The 13,430-nt window shown below is 41.8% G+C and overlaps 2 protein-coding genes across 4 annotated transcripts; both read left to right on the top strand.

Moving 5' to 3' along the window:
• The first annotated feature begins 267 nt into the window (after positions 1-267).
• Positions 268-5,790, top strand: m6pr (mannose-6-phosphate receptor (cation dependent)). The gene is made up of 7 exons (XM_068736178.1): positions 268-576; positions 1,593-1,765; positions 1,973-2,142; positions 2,390-2,499; positions 3,635-3,765; positions 3,854-3,980; positions 4,081-5,790. Exons 1-7 carry the CDS (start codon positions 571-573, stop codon positions 4,201-4,203), a joined length of 840 nt encoding a protein of 279 aa, XP_068592279.1. The 5' UTR covers positions 268-570; the 3' UTR covers positions 4,204-5,790.
• A 219-nt stretch (positions 5,791-6,009) lies between these two features.
• Positions 6,010-13,349, top strand: phc1 (polyhomeotic homolog 1). 3 transcript variants are annotated; one of them, XM_068735970.1, is made up of 14 exons: positions 6,010-6,179; positions 7,071-7,192; positions 7,314-7,424; positions 7,520-7,588; positions 7,690-7,833; positions 7,941-8,117; positions 8,257-8,967; positions 9,081-9,210; positions 9,334-9,512; positions 9,626-9,689; positions 9,803-9,890; positions 11,053-11,224; positions 12,100-12,334; positions 12,424-13,349. In XM_068735970.1, exons 2-14 carry the CDS (start codon positions 7,076-7,078, stop codon positions 12,573-12,575), a joined length of 2,349 nt encoding a protein of 782 aa, XP_068592071.1. In that variant the 5' UTR covers positions 6,010-6,179; positions 7,071-7,075; the 3' UTR covers positions 12,576-13,349. The 3 variants fall into 3 exon arrangements, with proteins under 3 accessions (XP_068592071.1, XP_068592072.1, XP_068592070.1); XM_068735971.1 differs by having other exon boundaries at positions 7,520-7,600; positions 9,349-9,512; XM_068735969.1 differs by having other exon boundaries at positions 7,520-7,600.
• The last annotated feature ends 81 nt before the right edge of the window (positions 13,350-13,430 follow it).

Raw genomic sequence — 13,430 nt, 5'->3', positions numbered from 1 at the left:
AGTTATAAGTACTTTAATATTGCTGAGGTTTTTAATTGTATGCCTTCTTTCTTCCTCATATTTCTGACAGTGAGCCATAAACATGTTCAACTGTTTCCTCAACTGTAGACACCATGCCATGCTTGACATTTTCCTCTTTCTCACTCAACGGTACGTCCTCTGGTCAGCTGATGCAGCGGAGGGAGGGATTCGGCTGCAGCTCATTGGTCGCGCTTCATCTGGACGGTCACGTGCACGTGTCTGTTTAGTTTCACTTCCGCACTCCGCTGCTGCTGCCCGTAGCCTGTTAGCCTCTTGGATGCCACTTCACACAATTTGAGAGTAAAAGCGCGTTACTTATCAGGACAGGAAAAGCGTGTGGCTAACAACTTTCATTTAAAACTCCCGAGTACATGCAGGTGTACTTTATTTTAATTGCATAACAAAATAGCAGCTTTTTAGTCAATCAGGAAGCGACGTTAGCGCAACGAAGCTCACTACACAACGGGCTACATGTTTAAAGATCTGTTAAAACCGTAACTAACAAAGGAACCCCCCACCCCCCCCAACTTATTGACTGTAGAAGAAGTCATGAAGGTAGGTGCACAATGCAGCCTAAAGTTAAACTCTGTTAAGCTTTCCAGAGATGTTTTAATAACTGCTTCCTCTTGAAAAGTTATTGCCTCATGCGCAGACGAACAGACATTTTGCATGCACACGCGTTAAAATGTGGTGTCACAACTTCATTTCCCAGTTACATGGTTGTTGATGTATTGATATTATGATAATCTGTAGCCTACACTTAAAATAGTTTTTGTCTAAAAAATTGACAAGTAGTTTCGTCCTAGTTGTGTTTTTCTGTTGAGGAAGCAAATGAATGAGCATGCATCCCATCATTTAAGTTAAATGTATTTCATATGGATAAAATCACCTCTCTTGGTATTTGTAATGTATGCACGAAATAGACAAACAGGTTTTCTCTGCTTCTGGTTATTCAGTGAATTAAATACCTGACAAATAACGGTACTTTGTTATATTGACTCATCATATAAATATCCAATACTACCATAAAGCAGTCCTGCACTTTGATTTGCAGCTTTGCCCACAAAAGAAATGTCAGCAGGATTAGAGCTGCAATTTGCGATTTTTCTTTCATTTAAGATGTAATCATTGTTTGTGAAACAATAATGATACAATAAAAATGTCTCAGAGCTTAAGGGGATGAATAGCTTGTGTTGGAGGATCAACAGTCTAAAACCCAAAGTTACTCAACATATATGACGAATAAAGGCAGCAATTCTTTTGCAATTTTAAAGGATAAATGATCAATCAAAGTAGTTGCCTGTCACTCTTCTGTCAGTTGACTGACAGTTGATTAATTGACTTAATCTAAAAATGATGGCTAACGTATTTCGATCACGTTTTTTCTGTAGTTTGAACTGTACTGATAAAAAACCTGATGGTATACAGTTTATATCATCTCTCATTATATATTTTAATTTAGTCCATCCTTCATTTCTAATGAATTATAAGTAACATATTTCAGAATTGATTGAATGGTGATGAATGTAATCATTTTTTCCCCTTTTTTTTGTCTGTATCATGTGTGCCAGGTGGTCAACAGTCACGGTGGAGGGTCCTTCCTGCTGTGGACCCTGGTAGTGCAGCTGGTCCTGTGTGGGAGTGGGGTCTACACTACTAATGGCACAAAAAGCTGTAAACTGTTAAACGAGTCGGATTCGGAACGCAAAGTCCTCAGTCGACTCGAGTCACTTGCCCATAAGAAGTAAGACGTGTCTCTGTTGTGTACCTGCTTATTCAGCACCATCAATATGACGTTAGATTGTTTTTGTTGTCCTGCCTGTCAAAAAATCTGCACTAATTGAACATGCAACCCAACCATGACAGAAGCATTTTGCCTGATTGTCCTCGGTGTTCACCGCTGTCTCACATATTATTAATCGTTTACTGGGATTTTTTCTCATGTTGGCAGCTTTACAGCAGAGACCAAGATTGGATCTGAGAGTTACACATATGTGTTCCAGCTGTGTGGAGATGCAGGGGGTTTCCCCGGAGCCGGGGTTGTTCAGCTCAACAGCAAGAAAACAGAAAGTAAACCAACAGTGGTTGGCCTGTATAATGCAACACAGGCTATTGGAGGAAGTAAGTCTCTGCAGAATAAAAGACATGTGCCCTAATTTGAATGTTAACCGTGATTTGGAATCTTAGGTCGGAGCATTGCATTGTGTTTTGAGACAAACTACCAGCATAATAAGCCCAAAAATGTAGTAGAATTGTTCACTGTTAAGTCTTGCATTATATCTGACCACGAGATTAAACATTTCATGTAGTGATTTAGATCAGTATTGTGTCTGCATGGTCTATTTATGACACTTGACTGTTCTTGCAGGTGACTGGGTGATGTTGATCTACAACAACGGTGACAGATATGATGCCCACTGTTCCAAAGAAATGAGGAGAGCCATGATCATGATCTCCTGCAACAAGAAAGAGGATGTGGTAAAGGAAACATAGATGGCTTTTGGATGACTCATTTTGTGAAAAGAAATGCTAACTTCCTTGTGGCCATATTCACAAATATTCTGAGAATAATCTCAATAAATGCACTCTTAGTGATAATGGACATAGAATGGACAGCAAAAGACATGGTGCTATAATGAATGCTATTTCATGTCATGACATCTCTGTTGAATAAAGTGTAAGCCATAGACTTACTTTAAGAGTAGCCCACAAAATGTTTGAAAACACAGGTCTATCGTAACATAAACTGATGCTTATGTGTATTTGCTTACATTTATTAACCATGCTGGTAATTTTAGTACTTAATCTATTTGGAGAATATTTCTCCTACCTCTTTGTCTTGCCACCATTTTCTCCTCGGCTTAAGAAGCTCGTTATCCTCTTATAAGTCCTCCTCCATACTCCTAACAGTTTTTCACCTCAAGAGCTCTCTTAATAAGGGCTAAGATACTTTGTGAATAACTTGTATCTTTACCAGGACCTTGTCTTAGATGTTAGGAGAAGTTAGAAAAAGTAATAATTCTAAGAATCACATTAGAACTCAGTGACAAGGAGCAACTTGTTCTGCTAGGAAGCTTTATGAATACGCTTCAAAAACGTCAACGTGTTCAAAACAAAAAATGCAAGGGGCTGCGTTTGTAGGGCATGTTGCTTCAGGTACCAGACGACATATGATCCAGGAAGGCATCTTTGAGAAACATATCCGCAAACTCTGCACAGCGATTTATGATACTATGACGCACAGTTTTACAACTCTGCAAATCATCACGGGGAGTTTACTCTTCATTTTGATGATTACAAGGAAAGCCATTAAAATATTCCATTGATGTTACAAAATAACCTACAAGAGAATGTGCGCATGTTGCTGAATGACGTCAGATTGTATCGTCTGAGATTAGTATCAGGGTCAACTTTTTTTTTTTTTGCCGGAGCCCTTTCTGTCTGCACCCCTGTAGTTTATTGAGTTAAATGTATTTATAAAAGTGTTTTTTTACACTGTGCAATGCAGGTCTGAACATGGCCTGATGTTTCTCCTGTGTGACATGTAATCCATTAGTCTCCTTTTTCTCTTGTGTGTTGTATTTACCTTTGTCTCTCACCATCTCACTCGCAGGGCCAGATGAAGGTGGTGCTGGAGGACAGGCTGAGGGTGCAGGACTGTTTCTACCTGTTTGAGTTGGACTCCAGTGCTATCTGTGAAGCTGTTGAGTCCCACATCAGCGCTGGCTCCATAATACTCATCATGTGCGTAAATACAGTTTGTTATGACACAAAAACCCTCAACGTTGAGGCACATGAATGATTAGTGATCATAGACCTTCTCTTCTTCCAGTGGTTTCTGTCTTGTGGCTGTTTATCTCATTGGAGGTTTCCTCTACCAACGACTGATTGTTGGAGCCAAAGGGATGGAGCAATTCCCGAATTATGCTTTTTGGGTGGAAGTTGGCAATATGACAGCGGTAAGCCTCCTGCATTTGATGCATTACGTCATTAAAACATCAGACTTGTGTCACTTTTTACAACATACTTCACAACAAACTTAACCCCCCCCCCTTACAGGACGGATGTGACTTTGTGTGTCGGTCACGGAATCGGGAGGACGCCCCGGCTTACAGGGGAGTGGCCACAGAACCTTTAGAAGAAGAGCCAGAGGAGAGAGATGACCACTTACTGCCTATGTGACCTCAATGCGTCAGAAGTGGGACAGAAAGTTTCGCTGTGTGACACAGTTTACTCTTTCACAAGCGGCAGGTTGCTGTTAGACACAAGTCTTGTTTTCCCTGTGCTGGCTTAGGTTAGGACCTGTCAGCGTGTATTCCAGACTTGTGCCTAGAGCAACGACTATGTGATCTGCTCGTCACTTACGGGCATGTTACTCATAGGGCTGACAGACCGGTCTCCTCTTCCTACCCCATGCATTTCATTCAGCTGTTTGATGTCAAACAAATGAGTGACTTATCCGATATTACAAAGTGACAATAAAGAGTGACGTTTCTTCTGTGGAAATCTGACACTAAAGGGAGAAGTTAAGAAGTTGGATTTCTACCTGATTTAAACTTAATGTCCTATTGCTCATCTTTTTCTGCCTAGCTGTTTTTTGATGGTTGTTTGAGGTTTTTTCTTGGGTCCTGGTTGTGCACTGACAGTTGCAGGTTACAAAACACACAAGTGCTTTTGCTTGTGTAATTTGGCTTTAATCAGTTTTAGTTTTTTATGTATCGAAAGTGAAAGAAATAATATGAGAATGTATAATTATAAGTTCTGTGACTGCTTACAGCCTTGCTACACAAATGGAAATAGCTTGACTGACCTGGGTTTTGGTTGGGCATCTTCCTTTCTCTCTAATATCTTCCTAAAATGCTTCCATGATCTCGACAGATATAACTAACCGTCCTCTTACATATTTATCTGAAAGGTCAACAATGCTGTTAAATTGATGCGCTGAACTTGCAAATTTAGTGTCTGAAGCAAAGCATCCAATTAAAATTCTATGTATTGTGCTATTTATAATTTATTATATCAAAAAGTATGATATATACAGTATGGTTTATATGTACTTGTATTTCCATAGAATAAATGAACGGATCGGAATATTGGATCACAAATGTATTTAATAGTGAATATTACAGTGGGCAAACTCTGGTCTGGATGCCTACATTATATAACACACACACACACCAACGTTGTAGGAGAAGAGTCGACTGTCTTTTGACCAAATATTTAGGCCGCTTCATGCCTGATACTTTGCTTCTTTAGGAGGATAGAGCTGCAATGAAATAACTTAATTTTCTATACACCTATATCAATATAGTACGGTTGTGAACATGTTACAGCTCTGAGGATACAAATGAAGTTTGTACATTTTTTAGAAAATTCAAATGATTAATACTAAGGATTACAGCAGGATTTTTTTTTTACTTTGATGGTTAAATGTTAGGAACGTTCAGTTGCATATCAAGTTACTATATTATTGTGTGAGCACTTGTGTTTGTTTTGGTTTGTTTCCATCTTTGCTTTTTGTGTTTATTAAGTTTGCATTTCTTTGCTTTGTCAGGGAATCAGCCTCTAGATTAATATCCAGTAAAAATGTGTTTGTTTCAATGAGGATTCCAATGTTTTTGTTTCTTTTCTGATTCCATAAACAAATAAATTATGAAAGTAGTTTGTGTATGGCCGTTGTAGTGGTGAAATTAGTACACACCCAAGTGCACTCACCTTTTGGAGATTTAATGAATGTAAAATGTTTTAATAAAAGCATTTAAGGCACAACACATAAGTAATAATTTGTGTTTAAATGAATGTTAATGTTGAGTGGATTTTATACATACACCTCTTGGCAGATGTTCCTGGAGGGAAACAAATTGGTTAACCAGTTTCTGTTTTTGGGCGGGTTAAACCAAGCCTAAAAGCTAAAACTTGAAGGCACACGCTGATGCAGTAGGCGGCGGTATCGGGCGGTATTCGTGATTTACTCTGGTTTTGCAATCCGCCACCACACAAAGAAGAAGAAGAAAAAGAAGAAAGGGACTCGTAAGGGGCGGGGCTTCGTTGGAGGCAAAAACCTCTGAAAGTGGCTATCGTTGTTAGCAGTTCAAAACAAGATCGCAATATAAACTCGAGTGCATTTAAGTGTGAAAAGGACAGAATACCAAGGCGAGGTAAACACATAAGCACGCCGAAAAACACTAGACGTCGACTTCTTGCGAGATTAATAGCCACGTAGCTGCTAGCTTTTTGCCTGCAGTAAGCAGCTAGCATTGCTAGTTAGTTAGCATATCTAGCTTATGTTAAACTAACGCTGCATCTTTTGTTCTACTCGTAATTTAAGTGTTATGACGAAACTAACTACTTTCCCACCAACATTCAATATGTCTTCAAACGTTAATGTATTGCAGTTACGGTTTGTCAGAATTTTGTTGAGAAACGGGTTAGCTAACTGGCAAAGTAGTAGTTAGCCACAGATGCTAGCTTCTTTCTTGTTTTAGAAAAATAAGCTTTCCTCCATGCTTTTTCTCTCGCATTCACCCATTATGTTGACAACTGGTGTGCTAATGTAAATACCTTAATGCCCATGAGTCCTGCTATTAGTAGTTTAGCAATAACATCTGACAAGCTCATGAGTAAAGTTAGGTATAAAAAAACACTGCGTGGCTGTAGCGAGCTGTAATTTGTGGGTCCTCTTAAAGAATGAAGTTACCTCTGTTTAAAATCAACCAGAGTGCGACGTTTTGAGGGTGTACTCCAGTAGTGTGCTCTTGAAATCGTCCTTTTATACGTGTTTGCTATACATTTGAAACCTACTGAGTTAACATAGTCTGGTTGTAATGTACTTAAGCTAACTGATAATTTAAGATTTCACATGTGCATTTATTTAAGCTTTTTTTATCGTGTGGCTCCAGTAAAGAGTGCAAATTGCACATTCAACAAGTCTTCATGCTTGACAAAGAAATGTACAGTTAGCTTGCAACTAATATAAATATTTCTTGCATATACAACAAACGCGTTTGGTCACAACTACTTTTGATGAGTGTCTTCTGTGTTTTGAGCAGCAAACATGGATGCAGGTGAAGACCAAAACACAGGCACCACCAACGGAAATCCTCCGACAAGTGGGAACTCTCGTGCACCCCAGATAGCCCACATGTCTCTATATGAGAGACAGGCTGTACAGGTGTGCATATACGACTGCATAGATGTGATAAAAAGGCTGTTTGTTATCTTGAATTGGTAAAAATGTATAAATGTAAAGACTTTTTTATGAGACATGTATGCGTGTATGTGTGTGTTTTAAGGCTCTTCAAGCGCTGCAAAGACAGCCAAATGCAGCTCAGTACTTCCAGCAGCTGATGCTGCAGCAGCAGATCAACAGTGCCCAACTCCACAACTTGGCCGCCGTGCAACAGGTAACCCCAAGTTCTGACAGTAAAATGCAGTCAGTACAAAAATATATCCGGAAGCATTAAACCCCGTCCCTTTCATTGCTCCCCTTTTAAATCAGGCTGCTACGCTTGCAGCTAGTCGACAGTCCAATACGCCAAGTAACAGTATGTCCCAGGCAACCAACACTGTAAGTTTTGTTGTAAGTTGTTTAAATTATGATTCACACAGCAAGTTTTTGAAATAGTAAGGTACGTTTGATAGAAATTTACAATTTTCTTTTCCTCCCAGGTCAACTTAAGCACCACATCTGCAGGAGGTACCATGACCAATCCCCGTCCCCATGGTCCGGCCACCTCCGCAACAACAACCGCTCTCAACCAGTCAGTGCTGCTAGGCGGAAACTCAGCAGGACAGGGGCAGATGTACCTTAGGGTGAGTTAAAAAGTATTGTTTTTGTGTAATAATCGGCTAAAGTAATGTATATTCACTGAAATATTTTCTATTTACGATGTTGAACATCTGTCTTGCTCCTCACATAGGTCAACCGCTCTCTTAGGGCTCCCCTTGCCTCTCAGCTCATCTTCATGCCTGGTGGTACAGCAACAGCTACTGTAGCAACAGTTGCCCAGACACAGCCCCAGCAGCAGCAGCAGCAGCAGCAACAACAGCATGAAGTCACTCCTACCACTGCCGGTGCTCAGTCTGACAATGATCAGGTTTGAGTAACATTAACGTTGCATTGTAATGTAAAGTCTGATCTTTTTGATGTTATACATTCTTAAATATGTACACCAAGCACAGTCTTGCTACTTTTCTTAAATGCATTTCCCACAACCTCCTTTCTATATCTTATAGGTGCAGAATCTGGCTCTCCATTGCACTTCCACTCCCAGAGCAGTTCCGGTAAAGTCTGAGATTCCAGAGAGGAAAGATGTTGCCGGCTTCCCTCTCGGTCAGCAGCAGACGTTCGTCCAGACGGCTCAGCAGCAGCAAGTGCAACCACAACAGCAGCAACAGATGGCCAAACCCAACTTTGCTCAGCAGTCCTCTGCCAACACCATGACTTTAAAGACTGGTACTCCTGCTGCTTCAGTAGCTCCTTCCTCCACTTCCTCTCAAGCACTCCCTCTCTCCCAGCTCCTCCTGTCCTCCTCTGCTGCTCCTGTGATCCTGGTGCCCACCTCAAGTGTTACAACCACCACCCAGGGCTACTCCATTGGCTCAGTGACCCAAAAAGCCAACGTTAACACGCAGACTCTGGTGGTGCAGCCCCTACAACAGGCCAGCGCTCCTACAGAAAAAGGACCTGTGCCAATCCAACCCAAGACAGCTCAGGGACACCGCTTACCTGTGCAGCTGCCTCCTCGACACCCACCTCACATTCTCCCAGCGCCACCTAGCAACAGCCAGCACAACAGTCCCCATATCCCTGTGCAGCTCGTGGGAGCCCGGCAGGGCTTAACAGGAAACACACAGGCACTGGCTCTGGCACAGGCACGAAGCGGCTCGGCCCACGAAGGTACAGCTGGCGGGAATGTTAACACAGTCTCCAACATCAGTGCTATGGTAAGATCGATCAATGAAAGGACGTACTTAGCGACACTGACACTTTTTGGGTTAGGTGTAAGGATAACTACAAGGAATTTTAACAGTTTGCCCCCATATACCATACTTATTAGATTAAGCCTGCCATTGGCTCTCTGAAGAGAAAATCTGACTGTGATGCTCCAAATGAGATGGCGACAGAATCCGCTGCACCCATGAAAGATTCTGCTCCTCCCTTATCCCCTGCCCCTACAAAGGACTCTGGTATGTCAATCTGTCATCTCCAAACCAAGCATAGATTATTAGTAGCAACACTTCTGGTAACTTTAAGTCTAGAAATCTGGTTGAAAGCTCATTACTTTCCCTGTTTCTGTTGATCCTGACTAGCTCCTCCTGTTGCAGCTGCATTCTCATCTCCTCCCACCCTGTCGTTGCCTCTGCCCTTGTCAAGAGTTGGGCATGGGGACAAAGACAGAGCGCCTGTTCCCCAGGCAGTGGTCAAACCTCAAGTGCTCACCCACCTCATAGAGGGCTTTGTAATCCAGGAGGGAGCCGAGCCTTTCCCCGTCAGTGTGCACTGCTGCGATAACACAGTTTTCAATCAAATCTCTTATTTGAAATACACTGGCTTTGCACCTTTTCCATGTGAATAATTTTGGGCTTGTGTTTGATGTGACAGGTTGCTGGACTCCTCAAAGACAGAGATTTTGCCCTGGTTGGCCGCTCAGAGAATGGACCGCCGTGTAAGTGGTTAAATATCTCTTTATCTTCTAAAAGATCAAGTATGATACCATGAATCTGTGTGCAGTAGTATTTCCTATGTAACACCGTTTCATCCGTTGCTTTTCCTCTTCAGTGTTAAAGTGTGAGTATTGTGGAAGCCTCGCCCCAGCCAGCCAGTTCAGAGGGTCAAAGAGGTTCTGTTCAAATACCTGTGCAAAGAGGTAAGATTTACTTTAGCTTCCCATATGGGCATCTGTTTTTCTTTTGGTTGGTGATGCCGTACATACTTCTAAAAACTCTACTGTGCTTTACATCAACGATAGGTAACCATATGTATTAAGGAACTAGCGAAAGACTATGTCAGGGGATGCCACTAGACAGTGACGTGCGGTGAGGTCAAACTCGAGTCAGATTACAAATATATGAACCCAATAGAGTATCTTAAATCACCATTCAATTGACAGCTTGCACATTGACTACTGGTTGTTTTTCATATTTCATATCAGCATTCTTTACACACACATAGGTAAGGTACATATTTGATTCCACCGGGAGTGTGTGCGCCGCGCCCTGTCCCACCAATCTGCCCCACCGGGAGCGTTTCAGAAGCGGAGCGCTCACGGACGGCACCCGCGAAAATCGGGAGATTCCGCGATAATCTGTGTAACAACCACGAATGTATAAAAAGAACAACAAACACATAAAAGGTTACTTTACCTGTCCGACGTTGAATTGCTGTTGATTTGTTCATATTTCCTTGTTTTTTGAGACTTTTTTAAGCTTGGATATTGAATCTTACATTGTTGTGGTCAAAGCAAAATATAAAAAGAAGAAAAGTGTAGAAGAAGAGCAACGACAGAACAAGCATGAACCCGACCCGTGGGCTCTCACACGCCCTCTTCTTTGAGGCAGAGTAGTGTTTACCTCTCTGTGCTTTTTCACTGCGGTTTCTGTCAGATCAGCAACACTAAATATGTTCTACACAGACGTGAAATACAGTAACTATTCTATGTAAAGAAAGGACATATAATAAAAGTGTCAACAAATATTACAGTGGTGACAAACAATGAGAAAGCAAAAGGCACGCGATCAACCCAGTTAGTGAGGGGTTCACAGTCTGAGGTGAGGCTCAGCTCGTCGCTGCCTCACCTCACGTGTCTCCTCTGTTTGAACAGGACATGCGTTAATTCAGCGATTTTGATTATAAAAATGCTTGAAGTGATTGGAATCATACAGAAATTACATTATAGCACAGATCAGTAGATACATATTCAATTTTATTTTCATGCTCAGCCTCCCCTGACTGCACGTCCCTGCCACTAGAGTAAAGTACAAAGATCAAGGAATGTCTTCTGGGTTTCGACTGTTCTCTTGGATCCGCAGGTATAATGTGAGCTGCAGCCAACACTTCAAGACCAGCAGAGGGAGGAGTGGTGCAGGGCTGCCACCACCTCCAGCAACCAATGAGAGCGCTGCTAGGCGGAGAGGCCCCTCACGCAGGAACAGTTCTAATATCACGTGTAATAAATTATCAAGCAGGCATCTTTCTGTTAAGGTAAGATCTGTAGTTCTCAAGGATGAGACTGCTGTGCCGATACAGCCGGATACTCAGTAATGTCTAGAATTACAGTGCCCAGCTGTTTAAAAACACCATTTAACCTTGTTTAAAGATTAAAACGGTATATCTGTGATCTGTATTGATATAGATTTACATCTTTATAAAGGAGAGCTAGCTGGCTTGAGAAAGTATTTACACCAAACAAATTTGCGCCGCGTTAATCGCGTCAGTTTGCTCGTGCGGGCCATTTGTGGTCGTTCGCGCTAAACGCGCCGGAGAGGGGCCTTGGCCTATCTCAATGAAACCGTCCATTTTTTTCCGCCATGAAAAAGATAACTACTGTTTGCTTCGTACTTTTGTGGAAATACCGGAAAACTGAACGCTGTCTTCTCCGGGTTCGTAAAAACATCCGGAGGAGCTCCGTGGATTTCATCGAGGTGTATTCACTGAGTCTAGTAAGCCACACGTCGGCTGTTTACTACAGCAGTATGAACACAAGATGAACAGATTTTGCTGTGATTTAACCGCAACAAACGGAAAAAGATGCCGAAATAACTGTTACATGATTATGCCGATTTTTAAAAAGTTTGGATTCATGTTTTGTTAGTTATCTCCGTAAGACAAGCAAATAACTTTTAAAAATGTTCTCAACGGAGCTCGCATCGATCGGTGCTATGCTATGCTAACATTGTAGCAGCTCCATCACACTCAAAATAACGTCATCTAGGCCTAAATACGGCAGCGCCTTTTTCATTGTTTGTACCATATATGGTTTATACACATACATTCAATTTGTTGATAGTGATACTAGAGAAAGTATTTATAAAAAAAGTCAGGCTTATGCTTTTGTATCTCCATTATTTTGGACGTAGTGTCACTCTGAGTCCAGTCGGTCGGAGGACGTATCCAGCGACGGTGAAGAGGAGGACGAGTCTCCCTCCCTCTCCCCAAGCTCTTCACACTCCTGCTCCAGAGCTGAGCTCGGTGCTCCTCCGTCTGACAGCTTAGCTCCTGGGAGCCTCCCACTAGAGGGGGCTAACTTCCTCTCAGCTACTCCTGCCCAGTGGAGCGTGGCGGAAGTCTGCAGCTTTATCTCCTCGCTTCAAGGTTGGTGTTCAGACTATTAGACAGCCGTTTTCTATGTCTCCTGCTCTACGTTTGTACTAATTCTGTCTTCCTTGTCGGGTGGTGTCCAGGCTGTGAAGAGCTGGCTGCCCAGTTTCTGTCCCAGGAAATAGACGGACAGGCTCTGATGCTCCTGCGAGAGGACCATCTCATCTCCACAATGAATATCAAGCTGGGTCCAGCGCTCAAGATCTGCGCCTCCATCAACACCCTGCGTGAGTGACTCCGTGACTTCTTCAGAGGAACGTCAGGATCACTTCCTCATTGATGAATCCTCACTGGAATCAATACATGGACCTGCTTTTTAGTTAGAAGGTAAAAAGACTTCTATGAGGACAGTGAGGATGTTTTTTTTTGTTTTTTTCAAAACAATGGTGCACCATCAGTCAGGTGGAGACATGAGGATGCACAGTTTACTTTCTGGACAGTGAATGTACAAAAACATGTTCTGTGTGTACTGTTTTGTGTGAGTGGTGAGCATGGACAGTCTGTATCATGTTGCTTTGTAGAACCTTCTGTGTGTGTACTCATCCTGTAGTAATCTGTGTTTCTAACTGACAGTTCACCTGTTGGGTGAAAAAAAGAAACGTTGCCTTCTTGCTGTATTTCAAACGGTGCTTTAACTTTAGTGGCATGATATGGAGCGATGTCCCCATCAGTCCACTTCATTTATATAGTTCAGTCTTTTTAGTAGTTACCTGTTTATTTACCATAGATGTTCAATCTAGGCTCCAGTCACACCAAGTAAAGGACACTAAGAATGTCTGGTATTTTAATTAGTTCATTTTACCAGTTCTCAAAAGTTTAGTTTTGTATCTTTTCCATTTTGTACTACAATCAAAATTATTTTTTCATGGATATGATATAGTTTTAGTAGCTTTAATCAACTTAACTACCTGAAAATAGGTATTCCTTGTGGTTTGCTCTCAAGGGGCTGAATGGAAGTGCTCTGTGTACATGTATGCAGTACTACCAATAAACAATACCTGTTACTGGACCTCTCTCTGTGTATGCTTTCAATACCCCCATGATGCCACTTGAAAAAGATTGTTGTTGATCTTGCATTTTTTTAATTCAC

The sequence above is a fragment of the Cebidichthys violaceus genome, unplaced genomic scaffold (assembly GCF_023349555.1).
Source record: "Cebidichthys violaceus isolate CVI_PGR_0920_01 unplaced genomic scaffold, fCebVio1.0.p SCAF_7, whole genome shotgun sequence".
Classification (NCBI taxonomy): domain Eukaryota; kingdom Metazoa; phylum Chordata; class Actinopteri; order Perciformes; family Stichaeidae; genus Cebidichthys; species Cebidichthys violaceus.
The sequence above is the reverse complement of the archived record's forward strand: the minus strand, read 5'-3'. Positions and strand labels throughout refer to the sequence as shown.